Below are 19,429 nucleotides of genomic sequence, written 5' to 3' on the forward strand. Positions count from 1 at the left end.
ATTCTCAAAAGTTATTTTTTTTATAACAAAAAAAACATATTTTCATTATTTTTTCATTAATCAAATAATAGATTGTTCTTAGTTTTTTTTTTTTCATTCTTTTTATGTTTTCCTAACTGCTTTGTGTGTTTTTTAATAAGGTAGACTCTACCCAAACACCACACCCCATGACTTTTCTTATTTCTTAAATTATTAAAATTATTACAAAGTCATTGTTTATTTAAGAAAATTATAATTAGTATAAAAATTTTAAAAGATAATAATTTTTTAAATTTATATGAATTGTGCATATAAAAATTATTTATATATTTATAATATTAAGTTAAAATTATTTATATATTTATAATATCGAGCTAATTGAAAAAACATTTTATCAATTAAAAAAAAATTCAAACATGTTTTTCTTTTTTGTTTTATTTGTTCTATTTTTTTTTTATTAACTCAATCAAACATTTTTTTTAAAACAAAAACTGTTTTCTAAACACAAAAATTTGTTTTTAAAAATTATTCTCAAAAAATGTTTTCCATTACAGATTTAAAAAACAATAACCATGCAAATCCTTATCTTATATTTTTTCAATTTATTTTAAAAATTAATATAGTAAATATTTTTTAATGATTCAATTTATTTTAAATAGTCTATAAAATATAAGTTCTTACGAATTCTTGTATCTTCTATAAAAATTATAATTATCTTTTAATTAAAAAAACCCCAAATGGATGTCAATCTTAATATTTTTTTTAAAAAACCACATCACATAATTATCTTCAAAGAAAAATGAAGAGAGAATACGATGTTTTTAGAAAATATTTTTTAATTATTTTTTATTGTTTTTATTGGTTTTTTAAGGATTATTTAAAGAAATAGTTATATAAATATATAAAATGATTAAAAATAAAATAATAAATATAAAAATTATTTTTAAAAATATTAAAAACATTTTAGGTTGTTAAATGGAATTTTTTTATATATAAAATATAATATAATAGTTTAAAAAAAAAAAAAAAACTGATGCTCTAACTCGAGGGGAGTATTAATAAAACTAAAGAAAAGATTTGTGGAACAATCTATGAAATTGAGCAATGAAGGAATGCTTTGCAGAGGAAGAAGCGGAATTTTTGGTCAATAATTTTATTTCTGATAAAATTAAGGAAAGAGTATGAGAGTTTGTTAATCTTTTTCCTTATATATGACATATTCTTTTCTGCTGAAGTATTGGTTTGTGCTGTAGACAATGGGTTTCCTTTCCCAGGAATCAATGAACATTCAGATCGGGTTGCTTCGCCAGACTCTCTCTTACCCTGCTCATTCTCAATTTTACTCCAGCTCGAAGCATCCAATTGTCCAAATGGCTGGTATTTTGAAACCCTCATTTATCTTGGGTGGGATTCGTATTTAGCGCACTTCTAATCATCACGGAGGTCAAAGCAAGATGGACCCAGATTCCCTGCTCAAACTCTACTATGACTGATATTTTACCCTTTGAAAATTGCTAGCGGCTGGCTAGACAGTCGAATTGGCATCTTGCCAAGCATTGAATTTAAGATATCAAGAGAAAGACCCAGACCCAGATCCAGACCCAGACCCACAATTGCAGCATCTTCTCAAGTCATGGCTGAAGAAGCGGCAAAGATGCAACTATATGGAATTGAAACCGGGTTTCCTGTCTTGTACAGTACACCGCCATCTGATGGGGAGGCTTGCTCTGGTGGCAAGATTCGGGCTAATGAATCTAATTCGGATCTATGCCCATGTTTGGAATCCGAAGCGGTACTTAGAATGGTTCGGCTGCAGGTATTTCCTAATTTTATTTCTTGTTTCTTTTTAGCTGAATTCTAGATGAATTAAGGCTATGTGAAATTCACCACCTGTTTGAAGAAAGGTTTACGAGATAATGGCACTTTTCTCGTTTACTTTTCATCTTTTTTCCTTTTCTCCATTCTGTACTATTGATCACGCCAAGAACAAAGAGTCTTTATTGGTTTTCCAGTTTTGGAACAAAATCATGCATGGGCAGCGAACCTTTGATTTCAAATTGCGTCCTTAAAGGAATCTCAAAATGTTATAGACAGCCTGTGTTGCGGACCAGGATCACTTCTACCCTTACCATGTAACAGCCTGAATAAAGGATCCCTAGGATCCCTCAATCTTTGGTTTCTATTCCTTATTAGTTACTATTTAGTTTCAGAAATAAAGGATGTTAGGATTAGTTTATATTTAATTTAATTTCTATTCATAATTAGTTTCTATTTTTGTTTATTTATTTGATAAGTTCATAAGTGGTTTCTATTTAGTTTAGGGAATAAAGGATTCTTATGATTAGTTTTTACTTTATTTAGTTTCTACTTTATTCCACTTTTATTTCTATTTAGTAGTCTACATAAAATAAGGAGAGTGTAATGGGGAGGACATGGAAAAATATTCTCAATAAGAAAAATTTGTTCTCTCAATTTTGCACCTGTTCCTTGGGTCATAAGAATTGGTATCAAAGCACGGACTTTGACACCAATCATGGCGGAAGGGACTAGAGCGCAAGTTCAACGAAGACTGAAGATAATATTAAGCAGTTGCAAGATTCAAAGGATAAACAAGCAACCACTTTATCGTAATTGTAGGATTCATTAAATAAACAAGTAGCTACTTTATTAGAACTATCGAGAATGGTTGTAGTAATAAATTTGAAATTCGAACATATGACTTCTAGAATAGAGGAATCAAATAATAGGGACACCGCTTCAATCAATAGAAGTGAGACAAACTATCACTCACACAATACACACTCCTTTCAAACTAGGTTTTCCAAACTCAATTTTCCAAAATTTGAAGGTAAGAATCCTAGGGGGTGGATTTACAAATGTGACAAATTTTTTACAATTAATGGAATCGGGGACTAAGAGAAGGTAAGATTGGCTTCCTTACATTTAGAAGGAAGGGCCTTGGAGTAGTTTCAAGGGTACGAGACTAGTAACAAGGAAATCAATTAGACACAGTTTTCTATAGATGTTGTTTCTAGGTTTGGCCGTAGTGTTTATGATAGCCATATTGGGCAAATAACTAAATTGAAACAGGTTTCTACGGTTATGGCATACCAAGAGCAATTTGAAACGTTGATGGCCAAAATTAGTGGGTTGTTAGAGGAATTTTTTGTTCAATGTTTTATTAGTGGCTTGAATGAGGCAATTAAATATCAAGTCACCATGTTTCGATCGAACACACTAGCCCAAACCATGGGGTTAGCCTTGTTGCAGGAAGGGACAATGGAGGCAATTCTTAAGGAAGTCAAGGCCTCTAACGAAAGTGGGGAGAGTACAGTGAATTCTATGGGAATTAGAATGAATCAGAATACCCAATTACCACCAATTAAGAGGATTTCAACCACAAAAATACAAGACCGATGGGATAAAAGTCTTTGTTATTATTGTGATGAGAGGTATGAACCTAGTCATAAATATTAAAGGAAGCAAATTTTTCTACTAGATGGTCATGAAAGCAAAGTGGAAGCGACTGTGAAGCTGAAAATAATATCAAGGAGGATGATCCTGTGGTTTCAATCAATGCAATATTTGGTTCAACGTCTCATCAAACCATAAGAATCCGTGGCAACATCAAGAAAAAGGTCGTCACCATACTAATTGACTCGGGAAGCACCCATAATTTCCTTGATCCTGTAGTGGCCGAAAGAATAAGATGCTCAATACAAACTACCAACCCCATGAAGGTGGCAGTGGCAGACAGAACTAGAATTACTAATGATGCAATTTGTAGGCAATTGACATGGAGGATGCAAGGGAAGGAATTTTAGGCATATTTGAGGCTCATACCTTTAGGTGGGTGCAATATGGTATTGGGAATGGAATTTATTGTTGATGGAAGGAAATTCGTTTTGAGAGGTGCAACTACAAGTCCCAAGAAGTTAATGTCAATAGATCAGATTCAAGAGGATTCAATGCATATATGTCAAGTATCTACAATTCAAATTTTCTCTATCTAAGGGGATGAGAAAAATAAAGTTGAAAAGGAATAACAAGGCAGTTGTTCAACTTGTTTCCAAGGGATGCAACATGGGAAAATGTTTACAAGATTCAACAAAAGTTTCCACAATTTTAGCCTTGAGGACAAGGCTTCTTTTGATGGGAGAGGGAATGTTACAACCCGAATAAAGGATCCCTTAATCTTTGGTTTCTATTTCTTATTAGTTTAGGAAATAAAGGATCTTGGATTAGTTTATATTTTATTTAGTTTCTACTTTAGTCAATTTTTATTTCTATTTAGTAGTCTATATAAAATAGGGAGTGTAATGGGGAGGACATGGAAAAATATTCTCAACAAGAAAAATTTGTTCTCTCAATTTTGCATCTTCTCCTTGGGTCATAAGATACCATTGCATGATTGTAATACATGTTGTAAGCCATTACAATAATTGGATATTTTATAAGAGAAGGGTGGTTAATCTGCTTTTACTTTGTTTGGTGAACAAACAAGAGGGATGGTTTAATTATTTTTCAGAAGAAAATGATGAAGAAAATCTTGGAGGTAAAGAATTTGTTGAGTAATTGGTGTTGGAACTGGGTTAAAGATGCATACCCAAATCTGAAGGAAATTGGGATTTGAATGGAAACTGGCCACCCGAGCCCTTCTTGTACCTACTGAAACACATTGGTGAGAGTATTGGTAATTGACACTCCAAAACTCAAGATCTTGTGTATAGATGATATTGGAAGAGGATTGAAGATCTGAACCCAAATTAGAAGGAAATTAAAATCTAATATGAGAAGACCATCTGAGGCTTTCGGGCACTCGCAAAATACTCTTGTGAGAGCATTGACCTAAATGCTCCAACTATCAAGTTATTGTTGGCTTTTTGGGGATGAAAGTCAATCTGATCACTTTCCTATTCTACTTGATGGGGGAGGGCTGAGAAGAGGTCCCACACCTTTTAGATTTGAAAATATGTGGTTGAAGGAGGAGGGTTTTAAGGATGTGTTGCAGACTTGGTGGGAAGGGCTCAATTTCAGCAGGTCTGCTAGTTTTGTTTTTGCTGCAAAATTGCAAGCCCTAAAATCTCTCCTGAAAAACTGGAACAGGGAAGTTTTGGTAAGATAGAAGTCTAGAAGGCTTTGGCTTTGAACCAAATGGATTTTTGGGATAAAGAGGAGAGATCTTGTTCACTTTTTCTAGAAGAAGTGGATAGAAATACTAAATTTTTCCATATGATGCTAATGCTCATAGAAGGAGGAACTTGATGGCCATAGTTAAAATTAAAAGAACTTGGTTCAAAGAGGAAAATGAAATTAAAGAAGAAGTGGTTAGAACCTTTCAAAACCTTCTTACTACTACAGGTGACTAGAGGCCCAGTGTAAGTGGGATGTCTTTTGAAAGGTTAGAGGATCGGAAAGTTGTAGGGCTGGAAGAACCTTTTTCAGATAAGGAGATTTTTGGTGCTCTCTCGAATTTTAGTGGGGATAAAGCACTAGGCCCAGATGAGTTTTCTATGGCCTTTTGATAGTTTTCTTGGGAGTTTGTGAAGGATGAGGTGATGGGTTTTTTCAGGGAGTTTCATGAGCATGATTGTTTTGTTAGGAACTTGAATGCAACCTTTTAGTTTTGATTTCGAAAAAAGGGGGAGCAGAAGACTTGAGGGATTTTAGGCTAATAACTAAGGTTATCTCCAAGGACCAAAATGCGATTGTGAAGGGTAGACAAATTTTGTGTTGGGTTGAGCTTCTTTTGTTGTATATAAATTTAAAACTCATTGTTTGGTTGGGGTTAGTTGACTTGATCATAGGGTTAGACGATTATATCTTTATCCTGCAGGGTTCAAGAAACATCCATAGCAGTCCCTCACCTACAATTGGTTTTATTTTTCGGAAAATCTCAAGCTCTCAGGAGTGCTTCCAGCACCTGAGCTCTGTGAAGTATGAGTTGGAAGTCGGAGCGTTTAACTCTTGGAGGATTAAGAACTCTCCCAGCACCAAAGCTCCAAGGAGTATGTGCTGGAACAATTTAATGATAGCTCTTGCAGGACCTTGAGCTATCTTAGCACCTAACCTCCAAGAAGTATGCAATGAAGTACTTATCTATATCATAATAATTGGTGATCAAGTATCTGGATTTCTTAAAAAAATGAGCGTGAGTGAGAGAGCGAGAGAGATCGCCAGTGACGGGAGTGCGCGTCGCGCGGAAAATAGGAGGAAGAGGAAGACGAGCAGATTCGGGGTGGAATCCAAGACATTTGAGTTGGAAATGGTGGAAAGGGGAGGAAAAACCCTAATCATAACGGAAAGTAAGAAAGGGGTATCGTCTTGGGTGCGATTGGGGTTGGACAGCGTAGGGCTTTTCATGGAAGGCCTACTGCAGTGCATTGAGGATGGGAAAATAGGAAGTTGGGAAAAGGGATGGAAGGAGAAGGGGCGAAGCTTCTCTCTGGTGCGTGCTTCTAACAGGGCGGGTTGCTTTTTGCGGCTAGGGGTCGTCGATGTGGAGTTGAAGAGATACAGTATTTGTATCCCGAGGGGCAAAGGGGTCAAAGGGGGTTGGACGGCAATGGTGGAGGCTATTCGCCAGATGGATATCGCTGTTGGCAAAAAGGTTCAACAAGAAGAAGAGAGGGCATTGGGAAGGACGCGGTCGGAAATGGTGAAGGGAAGGTCATTTGTGGACACAGTGAAGAGTTGGGGGAATATGGGGACCAATATCATTAGAGTGGAGGTGGATCGGGAGGAGTTAAGCAGAAACTTTAGCAGGCTGGAGCATTGTTTGATTGGAAATTGGAAACCTAGCAAAACAAAAGGGGAAGACCTGGAAAATTTGGGTTGGGTAATGGCAAAGGCATGGGGATTGAAAGGCAAAATGGGGATTGCGAGTATGGGAAGAGGACGTGTTCTACTGGAATTCGAGTTCGCGGAAGAAGCAAGAAGGGTTCACCTCTCTGGTTATAAGGCGGTGGGAGGAATTCAAGTGGATCTAGAGCAGTGGAATCCAAGATCGGGGTGTATGGAAGAAGGAGAGGTAAGAAGGGAAGTGTGGGTAAGAATAGTGGGGCTACCAATTTCGTTATGGGTCCCGTCGGTGTTGAGAAGGGTGGGAGACGTTTGCGGCGGGTTTTTAGATGTCGATCCAAAGACGGAGAGAATGGAGGATCTGCAGTGGGCGAGGATTTTGATCAGATCGGATGGCGAGAACATCCCTGGTTCGCTGGTGATAGGGGTTGAAGGGATGTCTTACACCCTATCTCTATGGTGGGAGGCGGTACCGTCATTAAGGCTGGAAGAGGGATGGAAGCGCGACCTGTGGAATCGGCCCAGAGGAGAGGTTAGTGGTGATGAAGCCCCACGCGCCGGGTCGAGAGTGGAGGAGATGGCGTGAGCGGGGTTCAAGGCGCAGCATCAGTCAGTGGATGGGACGGGTCGCTTGATGCAGGAGGTGGGCTCTGCAGCAATGGGTCCTCAGCCGCATGCGGGTTTGCGGGGGCCCGGTTCGTATGCTGGGTCCGCGGGTCCAAGCCGGGAAAAGGATTGGGCTTTTGGGCTCTCTGTAACAGCAGGTCATGAAGATCCAAAGGGGGATCAGAACGGGCCGCATAAAATTAAAAGCTTGGGGCGGGTTGCTGACGCTGGGTTGGGCCAACTCCAAAAGGGGAAAGCCACCTTATCCCAGCCTTCTTTAGTGGATGATGGGCTTCTATTAAAAACCTATTCTTCTGGGCCCAACGGTAATAATAAAGATGCCAATATGGACAGTGAGTTCATTAGATGCAGAGAGGAAGAAACAGAGAGAAGACAGCAGACAGATCTAATTTATCAGAGAGCGGAAAGGATGTTAGAGGAAGAAGTAGCGAGGTATGGCTTAGATGTAAATATGGGGGGTCTCAGGGCTCAAGGGTCTTCTTCCTCTAACTCTTTTTGTTTTGGTCGGTCTCCAGAAAAGGAGGGTTACGACCATTCTGGGATGCGAAGGGAGGGGGTTTTGTTCGGAAGTGGGTCACAAAGACCAAATGCAGTAGAACATCTAGGGAGAAGGGATGGCTGTTGGGATTTGGTTGAGGTCAACAGTGTCGACCCTCTGGGAAGAAGTTTGGGGTGGAATGCAGATCAGACGGAGTTCCAAGAGGGTAGAAAGGAAGACCATCTGAACTGGGAGGAGAGTAGCCTGATTAAATTCAGTCATTTTTTAGGTTTTTCTACGGAAGGCCTGGAGAAGGAAATTCTGAGCTTCTTGGGCAAAATCAGAAAAAGAAAGGAAAAGATTGTAGGTAAAGGTCTGTTGGAGTCTTCAAGGTTTGAAAGGGAGCTTAAGAGACTGGAGTGCTCTATTAACTATGAGGGGGAATCTAAGAAGAAAGGCCCTATTCAGGGTAGAGGGAACCAGAATGCAAGTATCCAATGACTTTAAAAATCTTGAGTTGGAATGTGAGGGGTGTGAATGATAGTTCCAAGAGGAGAATTATCAAGTCAGTTATCAGAAACCAAAAGGTGGATTTGTTCTGTATTCAAGAGACGAAGGTGCAAGTGATGTCTGAAGAGGTGGTGAGGAGCTTAGGGCCGGGGAGATTTCTTGATTGGAAGGTTTTGAATGCTATGGGGACGGTAGGAGGTGTATTGATTTGTTGGGACAAACGATCGTTGGAGATGGTGGGAGTGGAAGAGGGTCAATTTTCCATCTCCTGTAGATTCAGGAATGAGGGAGATGGTGCAATCTGGGTCTTCACGGGGGTTTATGGGCCTTTTTCCAGAGAAGATAGGGAGTGCTTATGGGAGGAGCTTGGGGCAATCAGAGGGCTATGGGAGGAGCCGTGGTGTTTAGGAGGAGATTTCAATACAATGCTGTACCAAGCTGAAAGAAGTAGAACTGGGAGGATTACTTCAGCTATGAGGAGGTTTGCCCAGTTTATAGACGACCTAGGGCTTGTTGATATCCCTTTGCAAGGGGGTTCTTTCACTTGGAGCGGGGGGCTTAATAACCAATCGCGGGCCAGGCTAGATAGATTCCTAGCGACTCCTAGTTGGCTAGACCAATTCAGTAGGGTTCATCAAAGAAGACTGCCTCGTTCAACATCGGATCATTTCCCGATTCTGCTAGAGGGTGGAGGAATAAGGAGAGACCCGTCCCCCTTCAAATTCGAAAATATGTGGCTCAAAGCTGAAGGGTTCAAAGAGCTGATAGAGGGGTGGTGGCAAGGGATAGTGGTTAGAGGCAGGCCGAGCTACAGATTAGCGACTAAGATGAAGGGGTTGAAACATAGGTTAAAAATATGGAATAAGGAGGTTTTTGGAAGATTGGAGAAAAACAAAGCTGAAGCTCTTCAGCAAGTGGAGCGGTGGGATTTAGTGGAAGAAGAGAGAAATTTAACAGAGGAGGAGTTGGGTCACAAAAAGGAAGCTAAGGAGAGTTATGCAAAGTGGGTGTCGATGGAAGAAGTGCATTGGAGACAACTATCAAGGGAACTATGGTTAAGGAAAGGGGATAGGAACACGGGGTTCTTTCACCGCATGGCCAATGCTCGTAGGAGAGTCAATGCCCTGGCTAAAATTAAGATAAATGGGGTGAGGTTCACAGAGGAACAAGATATGAGGGAAGGTATAGCAAATGCGTATCAGCAGTTACTCTCGGAAACCTCGGGATGGAAGGCGGACATAGGGGGTCTCTTACTGAAACAGATCAGCCCCTCAGAAGCGAATGGCATTGAGCTTCCATTTTCTGAGACTGAAATCCATGCAGCATTAATGGGGATGAATGGGGACAAAGCCCCGGGCCCGGACGGATTCACAGTGGCTTTTTGGCAAAGCTGTTGGGAGGTTGTCAAGGAGGACATTTTGAGTTTTTTCAAGGAGTTCCATGAACAGAACTCATTCATTAAGAGTCTGAATCATACATTTTTGGTGCTGCTGCCGAAGAAAGGGGGGGTGGAGGACTTAGGTGACTACAGGCCAATCAGTTTGCTTAGGGGTTTATATAAATTATTGGCTAAGGTGCTGGCCAATAGGCTTAAAAAAGTTATAGGAAAGGTGATTTCTCCTGATCAGAATGCTTTTATCAAAGGGAGACAAATCCTTGACGGTTCTTTAATCGCAAATGAGGCAATAGACTCTTGGCAAAAAAGGAGAGAGAAAGGTATAATTTGTAAATTGGACATCGAGAAGGCGTATGATAGCATCAATTGACATTTCTTGCTAAAGGTCATGCAAAAGATGGGGTTTGGACCAAAATGGATAGGATGGATGTGGAGTTGTATCTCCACTGTCAAATACTCAGTGCTGGTGAACGGGGTTCCAACGGGGTTTTTTTCAAGTACAAAAGGATTAAGGCAAGGGGACCCTCTTTCCCCCTACTTATTTCTCATGAGAATGGAAGTTCTAAGTGTGCTCATCACAAGGGCTGTTGAAGGGGGTTTCATCCATGGCTGCAGGATAAGGAGAGGAAGAGAGCAGGCCGTCAATATTACTCATCTCCTGTTTGCGGATGATACAATTGTTTTTTGCGAGGCAAAGAAAGAGGCGTTATTGCATCTGAGCTGGACCCTCTTTTGGTTTGAAGCAGCCTCAGGTTTGAAGATTAATTTGGACAAAAGTATGGTAATTCCGGTAGGCGAGGTGGAAAGGGTTCTTGAAATGGCGGCTGAAATTGGGTGTAGGGTGGGGCAGCTGCCTATTGTTTATTTGGGGCTGCCCCTTGGGGCGCCAAATAGGGCCTCTTACATATGGGATGGGGTGGAGGAGAGAATGAGGCGAAGGCTTGCTCTTTGGAAACGTCAATACTTATCCAAAGGAGGGAGAATTACTCTTATAAAGAGTACGCTGTCCAGCATACCCTTGTATCAAATGTCGGTATTCCATATGCCGAAGACAGTGGCAAGAAGGATTGAAAAGCTTCAAAGAGACTTTTTGTGGGGTGGAGCCAATGGAGGGAACAAGGTTCACTTAGTCCAATGGGAGATGGTGTGCGCAGATAAAGGAAAACGTGGGTTGGGTCTAAGGAAACTTGCTATCTTGAACAAAGCCCTCCTTGGCAAATGGATTTGGAGATATGCGCGTGCTAAGGAGTAGCTTTGGAAAAAAGTGATTGAGGCCAAGTATGGGCAAGAGGAGTTTGGGTGGAGGACAAGGAAAGCAAATGGGGTGTTTGGAGTTGGAGTTTGGAAGGAGATCTTGAAGGAGTCCACTTGGTGTTGGGAAAATATGGTTTTCAAGGTGGGAAAAGGCAACAGAATAAGGTTTTGGACTGACCGTTGGTGCGGTAACAATGTGCTGTCCCAAGGCTTCCCAAACCTCTTCTCCATGGCTGCCCATAGAAATGTCACAGTGGAGGAATGTTGGGACCAGAATGTGGGTCAAGGAGGGTGGAATTTAAGGTTGTTAAGGGACTTTAATGACCGGGAGTTGGGCTTGGTGGGCAATCTCTTAATTGTGTTGAGGGATTATAGAGTAAATTCGGAAGATGATTCGGTGTATTGGAAGAAAGGTGAGGGTGGACTGTTTAAAGTTAAGAAAGCATATAACGTGTTGGCAAATACTCAAGGAGCGGATTTTCCTCATAACAATGTTTGGGTGGACAAAGTTCCAACCAAAATTGCTTTTTTTGCTTGGGAAGCTACTTGGGGGAAGGTCCTCACTTTGGATAGGCTCCAGAGAAGAGGGTGGCATTTACCTAATCGGTGTTTTTTGTGTGGGTGCGAAGAGGAAACAATCAATCATATACTAATACATTGTACAGTGGCAAAAGGGTTGTGGAACATCATTCTTGCGTTGTGTGGTGTACAGTGGGTCTTTCCAAAGTCTGTAAAGGAGGTCCTTAGTAGTTGGAAAGGCTCTTTTGTGGGGAGAAAAAGGAAAAAAGTGTGGAAATCAATCCCGTTATTCATTTTCTGGTCTATATGGAAGGAAAGGAATAGGCTAGCCTTTAAGGGGGGAGTATTGGTTTTTCAGAAATTAAAAACTTCGTTTGTATATAGTGTATGGGGGTGGGCTAAAGTGTACATGGATATGGAGTCGAATTCCCTATTAGGTTTCTTGGAGTGGTTAGCCTCCAAATAGGGTTTGGGTCGTGTTGTTTTTTTGTTAAGGGGGTGGTAGCCTCGTATACTTCCTGTATGCCTTGAGGCTTCTTTGCCTTTCTTATATATATATTCTGCTTGCTTATCAAAAAAAGTATGCAATGAAACATTTTGGTGTCAGCTCTTAGGAGACCTCTAGCTCTCCCAACATTGAAGCTTCAAGAAATCTGTTCTAAGCTTTTGTTGTTGGTGTGTTTGTTTCAAGATCTAATAATCGTGCAAATCAAGCAACACACCAAGTCTCAAGGCTTGGTTCCTATCTTGAGCATGGGATTGTAATTCTTCTCCTCAATCTTTGACCATTTGGTGCCACTTGGCAATTGATGAATACCTCTTTAAATATACATGATATCATTTTTATAATAGCAATAATACTAGCATATTTTCTTGATACCATCTCCACAATCTTTGTAGAATCCTTTAGTTAGATCGGGATGGTGCATGTAGAGTAAATTATAAATTTTCAATTTAAGGGACTTTATGACATAATGCCAGTGATTGAGAAAGGTATTATGATAGATTACCATTCAATTTAATCCCAAGCACTACTTCTCTTTCTACTCAATATATTGAGTATGAAAGAGTCACTTGGTGGATCTAACATTTGAGAAAACTAATATAAGTAGATCATAAATATAAATACATTAAAATACACATTCACATAAAGATAAGTGTGGTAGTTTTATTAACTTGTCTCTAATGTTACCTTGCATTTCTCCATTATAAAACTTGTTTAATTCCATAAATGTTTTTTATCGATTTCCTAAATTTTCTTTCTTAAATAGGGATCATAGACCATTGAGTTTAGTTTAACCAAAATTTCATATTATATTTCCATTTATAAACACAATTTAACATTTATTTTATTAAATCACTAAGGTGTAGTTACCATTTAACAGTTAAGCCTCTTATTGAAGTTACTTCAGATATTAATTATATACAACATTCTATTTTATTCTTTAATAAAACACATAGTGTGCCTTATACTTCACAATAAAATTGTATGGTATAATGTCTCTAAGTATCTATTTAAATCCTATTTATGTAAAGATTTATAGTTTGGTGGGAGACCTACAAGTTTTCATCTTTTATTAAGCACTAAAGATTCCATTTCTATTTTTTTAGTGAGGATAACGTTTCTTCTTTATGTTGTAGTGTTGCTATGTTGAAGTAAATATTTTTTAAAAGGTTTAAATTTTTAATGTAACTAGGTGTTACCTTTGGATATTTATGGTTTTTGATTTATGCGTAAGGTCATAACATCTTTTTCTTTTTTCTTTTAAAGATCTTGTGCTTTTCTAGGTAGTTTAAAAGGAAAGTTTGTTGAAGGTCTTTACATCCAAACATCAAGTATGCCACCTGAAATTAAATAAGGATTTGCTTATTTTGATAGTTAGTACATGTGAATAGGATGGATGCTTCTAAGCCAGAGTTGTGCTTTTCTTAGATACATGTTGGGTGAGATAATTTGAACATGGGTATACACTTGGATGTTAATGAACACTTCTAATTGTAGAAAATGTATGTAATTTTTTGCCACAAGGTAAACATGACTTGCTTCTAGGATTTGGAGCCGATTTTTCTTATTGTTGGTCAAATATCAATTTTATTTCAAATAATGTCTAAAATCCATATTATCACATAATTCAAGGGTCTTATGAAAAATGTACCACTCTCCGGGTGCTTGTTTGTAAATATATGAAATAATAAAGGAAAAATGTGCCCTAATTTTCTTTCGCCTCAAAACTGTGGTTGTGAGTAGGAGAGGGAGGGAGAGGGAGGGAGAGCGAGAGAGACAATAGGCAAACACCATTGTGCCACTTCTGTTAGCAATTGGACTTCATTATCAGGTATATCGTCACGTAAGTGATTTTTGGAAACTAATCTACCCTTAGTTGAGTCGACAAATTTTAGACATTCGATTTGTGTATGCACATTTCTTAAATTGTTTTTCAAGGTTGTTACATTCTTTAGACTTTATAGAAATTCAATTCCTTATCATTGTTCGTGTTCTCTTTCTGATGAAATTACTTGAGCCATTTCCTTAGAGGAGTTTGGTATTCATAATTTTTTGTTAAACGTATCCAAGTTGTAACCAGTTTCATGTTGCAAATTTTAATAATTACATTTATTGATTGAATAATTATTATTTGTTTTTATGGTGGAGGTAAATGAATCTGTAAGCTTCGGTTCTACACCATAAAGTACGTTAAGAGCCAAGATCATAATACGTTATGGAAATATATGTCCTAATGGTATTAAATTGGGGAGGAAGAAATTGATAATTTCAAATGAAACTAGACAATTACGTTATTATGCATGATATATTTCTATATCGTCATGTATTTGCCTTGGCTGTATCCTTTTAGAATATTTTGTGCCCTTTGTTTCATTGAATAAGCTTTGAATCAATTCATGGCTTCAATTTTAATATAAAACGTGGCAAATATATTTATTCCGGGGATCATTAATGGGATTGCAGTTTACCATTCTTATCTTTGATCCCATCTGACTCTCAAGTGATCAAATGCTAAGAGTTGAAGTGGTCACGTTAGCTCATTTTTTGCCTGTTCAGGCTGAGTTTGGCTGACCTTTCCTGCTAGGCTGAGTTTGGCTGGCTTTTCTGCTAGGCTGAGCTTTTTCTGCTTTCAGCTCAGCTTGAGGTTGCTCCTGGCCTGAAATGTAATTACAAAAGTAAAAGAAAGAGCACTATAATAGAATATGTCCTTGGTAGGAAACACTCCTCTATTGCATTGAATATTACACTTATATTACACCAATATACGTGCCTAGAGAGCAAATTATACATTGAAATAACTAAGTGGTAGGAATAAAATCAGAATGAGGACGTGATTCTCTACTTTTAGAGGTACAGTTGGATGGTTTTATTTTCTTGACAAAAATATCCATATTCTTAATTTACTTTCGTATGGAAGTAAATTTTGTCATAATTGCATAACTAATGCAAAATATATCAAAAGTCTTGGATTCTTGTCAACTGCACCTGTTGGCATTACATTGTGTTAATAATACTCCACTTCAGTAGGCTCTTAGTCCTCTCAAATCCAAGGCTGAATGTCTTGGGTGTCTGTTCAATACCAATGCTCCTTGTTATATCGATTATACTGGTCTTTGACTTGGCACATGTTCTGTTAGAGTAAACTGAAGTTCAATAAATATTGATAACCAATAGAAAGTGAATTGTCTGTTAGAACCTTACGGTCTATGGTTGTTATTTTGGTAGACATTATTTGATGCATCCTTGATACCAGTGGCACCATTTTTCATCTTATGAATGGTCCTTGAGTTGACCCCTTTCTGTCTTAGCATAGACATTTTGAGACTCCTCTATCCATATACCATCCCTTCAGTTATGCAAGTTTTACATTTTTCTCCTAGCATAGAGCTATGAGTGGGTTTTCCATGTGTTACTTGTAATACAACGCCTCTTGTAGATACATGCTAAAGCCATATATGTCATGTTTGTGAAGATATATAGCAATCCTTCTTAGAGATGTTCAACTTCATACTCATAGGAGGGTCTTGCACTGGTTTATGAATTTAGTCCTTTCACTTTTTTGTTATTCTTTTCTTTGGTTGAACAGATATGAATATAAATAATAACTGAAATTTATCATAGAAATTTCTACTTGGTGGTTGGCTTCGCTTCTGCTTCCCCTTCCCATTTTGTATTTTAGAAGCTCTGCCTGCTGAATTCTAAGGATTTGATCACTTTGGGGTTAGAAGTCCCAGCGTCCCTTTGAGAAATATTTTGAGCTCAAGAGTTTATGAAATTCTCCAACCAGTGAGTAAACATGCCTCTAGAGATGCCATTTAAGACCAATCATTTATTATGTCCAAAAATATATCCCATTTCCCTTGCTTTAGCCAGTATTGATGTAATTCGAATTATACAATCCAGCTTCCTTTCCTTTCTTTCTAACTTTGGCTCCTTTCTGCTCTTGGGTTCTTGATATAGGACAACCCTAGGATGGTTGCTTACACTCAAAAGTAAGTGGGCTAGGGTTTTGATTTTAGAATATAAGGAGAGGAATAAGGAATAAAGTTTATGGTAGAGAAAAATAAAATAAAATAGAGAGAGAGAAGAAATGACAAAGAAAAGATGGAAACCTTAGAGTCTCACTAAGGCCTTCTAGGAGTCCTACCTAGAAGAAAATCAATGGAATCTCACCATTGAAGGTGACAACAATTGCAATGAAAAAAATGTAATATTATTAACATCAATCAATTCATCCATTTGATTTACATAGATTAGCCTATTTATAGGTTTCTCTAAGAAATCCAAAGTCAACTAAGATTCTCATAACCTATTATGATTATAATTCTTATCATAACATCCAAAGTCTATTAGGACTCTGATAACTTAGCATAATTCAAATTCTAATAAGATTATAACCTAACTAGCTAATCCTAATTTGACTCCAACAAATACTATTCCTAATTTAATTCCAATTAGTACTAATTCTAATTTAATTCCAACTAAGACTAATCCTAATTGCAACTAATACAAATTCTTTTTTTTGATATATATCTTAGAGATTCATCCTCATCAGTTCTCTTTTTCATGCTAGTGTGTGTCTCTCCATATAGACTGTTCTCAGGGCAAAAACAGAGAGCTCTACTCAGGCCTTTGAAAACAACACTGACCTTACTCTGGATCCCAAGTCATTTCTCGTCCTTCCAACTTGTTAAATATCTACTGTTTTGCCACTTGTATTAGCTCCTAGTAAAACAACAATTTAAATTCCAATGATAATAAATTGCCATCTTGTAGTTTTATATTGTAAACAAAACAGGATTCAAAACTGATTTTATCCTTGTACTCCTTGCTTATACTGCCATTTGGAGTAGTAAGCAAACTGGCATAAAGTTCAAATCAGAATATTCATCTGATATTGACAATGCTCGCATTGATATCTAACACACAGGCCCCTTTTTTTTGGTTGATTTCTAGTCAGTGTGCAACTCTAACTTAGATTTAATTTCTTTGAATTTTAAGCACTCAGTAAAAATGAATAGAATTATCTAAATAATTTATTGATTAAGATTGGAGAGAAGACTTACTAGATATTTATATCACATGACAGCAAAAGGAAGGGATGCATGATTGGTATAACAGAAGATTAGGAAACAATTATTATTTTAGCAATCTAATGGGGAGGTTCTATAATTTTTGAATTTTTTTTTATAAATATTGCACCATAACTCCTTGTTGTTCTTGTAAGCAGGCATGATGCTGAGACAGAACAGTGACAGAGACACTAATGAGGCCAACTGCAAGAAAATAAATACCGACTGCAGTTGGAGACCATGGTCAGAGCTCCCTAGTGATTTGCTTGATGTGATATCAAGGCAATTACATATGATGGACCACCTGTCATTTAGTGGTGTCTGTAGATCATGGAGGGCATCTGCATTGCCATGCAAGAAAGATAAAATAGCATCCCAACCACCATTTTTAGTTGCTCTCTCTGCACATGTCCGAGGAAGATTATTCTTCTATGACATATTTGAAGGAAGAAAATACAAGACAGAGTTCCCAAACCATGCAGACAAATTCTGTTGTGGGTTCTGTTGCGGCTATTTGATGATGGAAGATAGAAATGCTCAAAATGGACTTTGGCTTGTGAATCCTTTTACAAGACATGAACTACAGTTCCCTGCCCCACCTGAACGCATTCGTCATGCTATCATCACTTCTTCAGTGGTGCCTTCAGATTCTTCTATTGTGGCTCTTTCTGCCGATTATGAAAATTTACTGTTCTGCCATCCAGGTTATGTCAATTGGATTGTCCTCCCAGTGCCCAGCAAATCCTGGGTCTACTTGGATTTAACTATTTTCAAGAAGAAGATATATGCCCTAACCAGTCAAGGTAAAGTTTGGGAAGTGAATCCAAACTCGAATTTTCCTTTGACACCAGTGGCATTCAGACGAGTGCCATATTTAGACCATATGGGACTTGGACGGAAATTTGGTTTTTTGTGCCCTACTCTGCATTTGGTGGCATCAGAGGAAGAGCTTTTGATGGTGAATCTTATTCCCCATGAAGAACCTCAAGTTTTCAAGCTAGATTTCAAGATGAAGGAATGGGTTAAGATGGAGAGCTTAGAAGACAAAGTAATGTTCTTGAGTGACGTGAAGTGCGGTGTGGTAGGCAATCCAGACAAATGGGGAGGCTGCAGTAACTCCATTTACAGCGTTAATCTCTTTTCCAACATGTGCATTGCCATTTCCATGGAAGGCCATTGGCTTGGGAGTTGCAGGTTTCCTGGCAGCCAGTTTGTTGGTGGGTCTCCTTCATCTTCACCTTATTGGTTTTTTCAAGAAAGTTACAACACTGATGCTCTCTCTGATAACTAGTTAAGTCTTTTATGGAAGGGAGGATCTGGATCCTGCAGTACTTGCATCATGTTAGTGTTTTTTTGTTTTTTCATCTGTCTCCTTTTGATTTCTGACCCACATTTTGGACTTAGCCTGTGGAGAGCTTTTGTTCTGTTTTAAATTTTTTTTCTGCAGCTTGGAATTACACAATAGCTTATGAACTACAAACCCATTTTTGAAGTTTTTCAAATCCAATACGATTGTTTCGTAGCTAAATTAAAGTGGCAATGGATCAATTAGTATTGAATTTCTGAAATTGCAACTTCAAGCATACATTCTGATCCACTGGGTATGAAAAATGAATTGTTTGTCTTCTAAATTTAGCTCCATTCCTAGTAATTTCTTTTGTAAAGCTAGATCATTTATACATTATTGCAATATTCCATTTTGTGAAGTAGATGACTCGGTATTACATTTGCATTAATGTAATTAAATGTAATTTACAACATTGTGTACTAGGTATTGCTATCTTAACATGTTAGCCAAGGGTCATAATAAATTCAGTCTAGTGGAACATGTTAGGAAAGCAATTAAGTATTTAAGTTCTTAGTCGCTCTCTAAAAACCATCATAAACATCATCTCAGCCTACTCACAATGTGTGTGATTTAATCTAAGTTTGGTGACTCTCAAAATGCATGCTAGATTGTAGTATCTATTATGCTATGTAGAAGGAAAACATACTCATAATGAATAAAAGCATAATATACTTGTAATCATGCAAACTGTCAATACATAAGGTATTTGAGATATGCATCAATGTCTACAAAATCCCATAACTCTTAACATGAGTTTGACTAATATCTCTAGCAGTGCCTTTAGTAGGAGGAAAAACTACCATATCAACTTCCTTTGTGTTATAATGTTTCAAATGCTATGGAGTTGAATGCCAATATGTTTGGTTCCATTATGTTACTTAGGATCCGCCAAAGCAGGCATATTGTTACTTTAAATAGTATCAACTTCATTAGCAAGAGC

The 19,429-nt window shown here is 37.9% G+C and overlaps 1 protein-coding gene across 1 annotated transcript; it reads left to right on the forward strand.

Annotated features, from left to right (window-relative positions):
• Window positions 1–1,063: 1,063 nt before the first annotated feature.
• LOC117929501 (F-box/kelch-repeat protein At1g57790-like) lies at window positions 1,064–18,772 on the forward strand. Its single transcript, XM_034849804.1, has 2 exons — window positions 1,064–1,795; window positions 17,300–18,772. The coding sequence occupies exon 2, from the start codon at window positions 17,302–17,304 to the stop codon at window positions 18,430–18,432; it is 1,131 nt and encodes a 376-aa protein (XP_034705695.1). The 5' UTR covers window positions 1,064–1,795; window positions 17,300–17,301; the 3' UTR covers window positions 18,433–18,772.
• Window positions 18,773–19,429: the final 657 nt, after the last annotated feature.

Source organism: Vitis riparia, chromosome 14 (genome assembly GCF_004353265.1).
Source record: "Vitis riparia cultivar Riparia Gloire de Montpellier isolate 1030 chromosome 14, EGFV_Vit.rip_1.0, whole genome shotgun sequence".
NCBI lineage: Eukaryota > Viridiplantae > Streptophyta > Magnoliopsida > Vitales > Vitaceae > Vitis > Vitis riparia.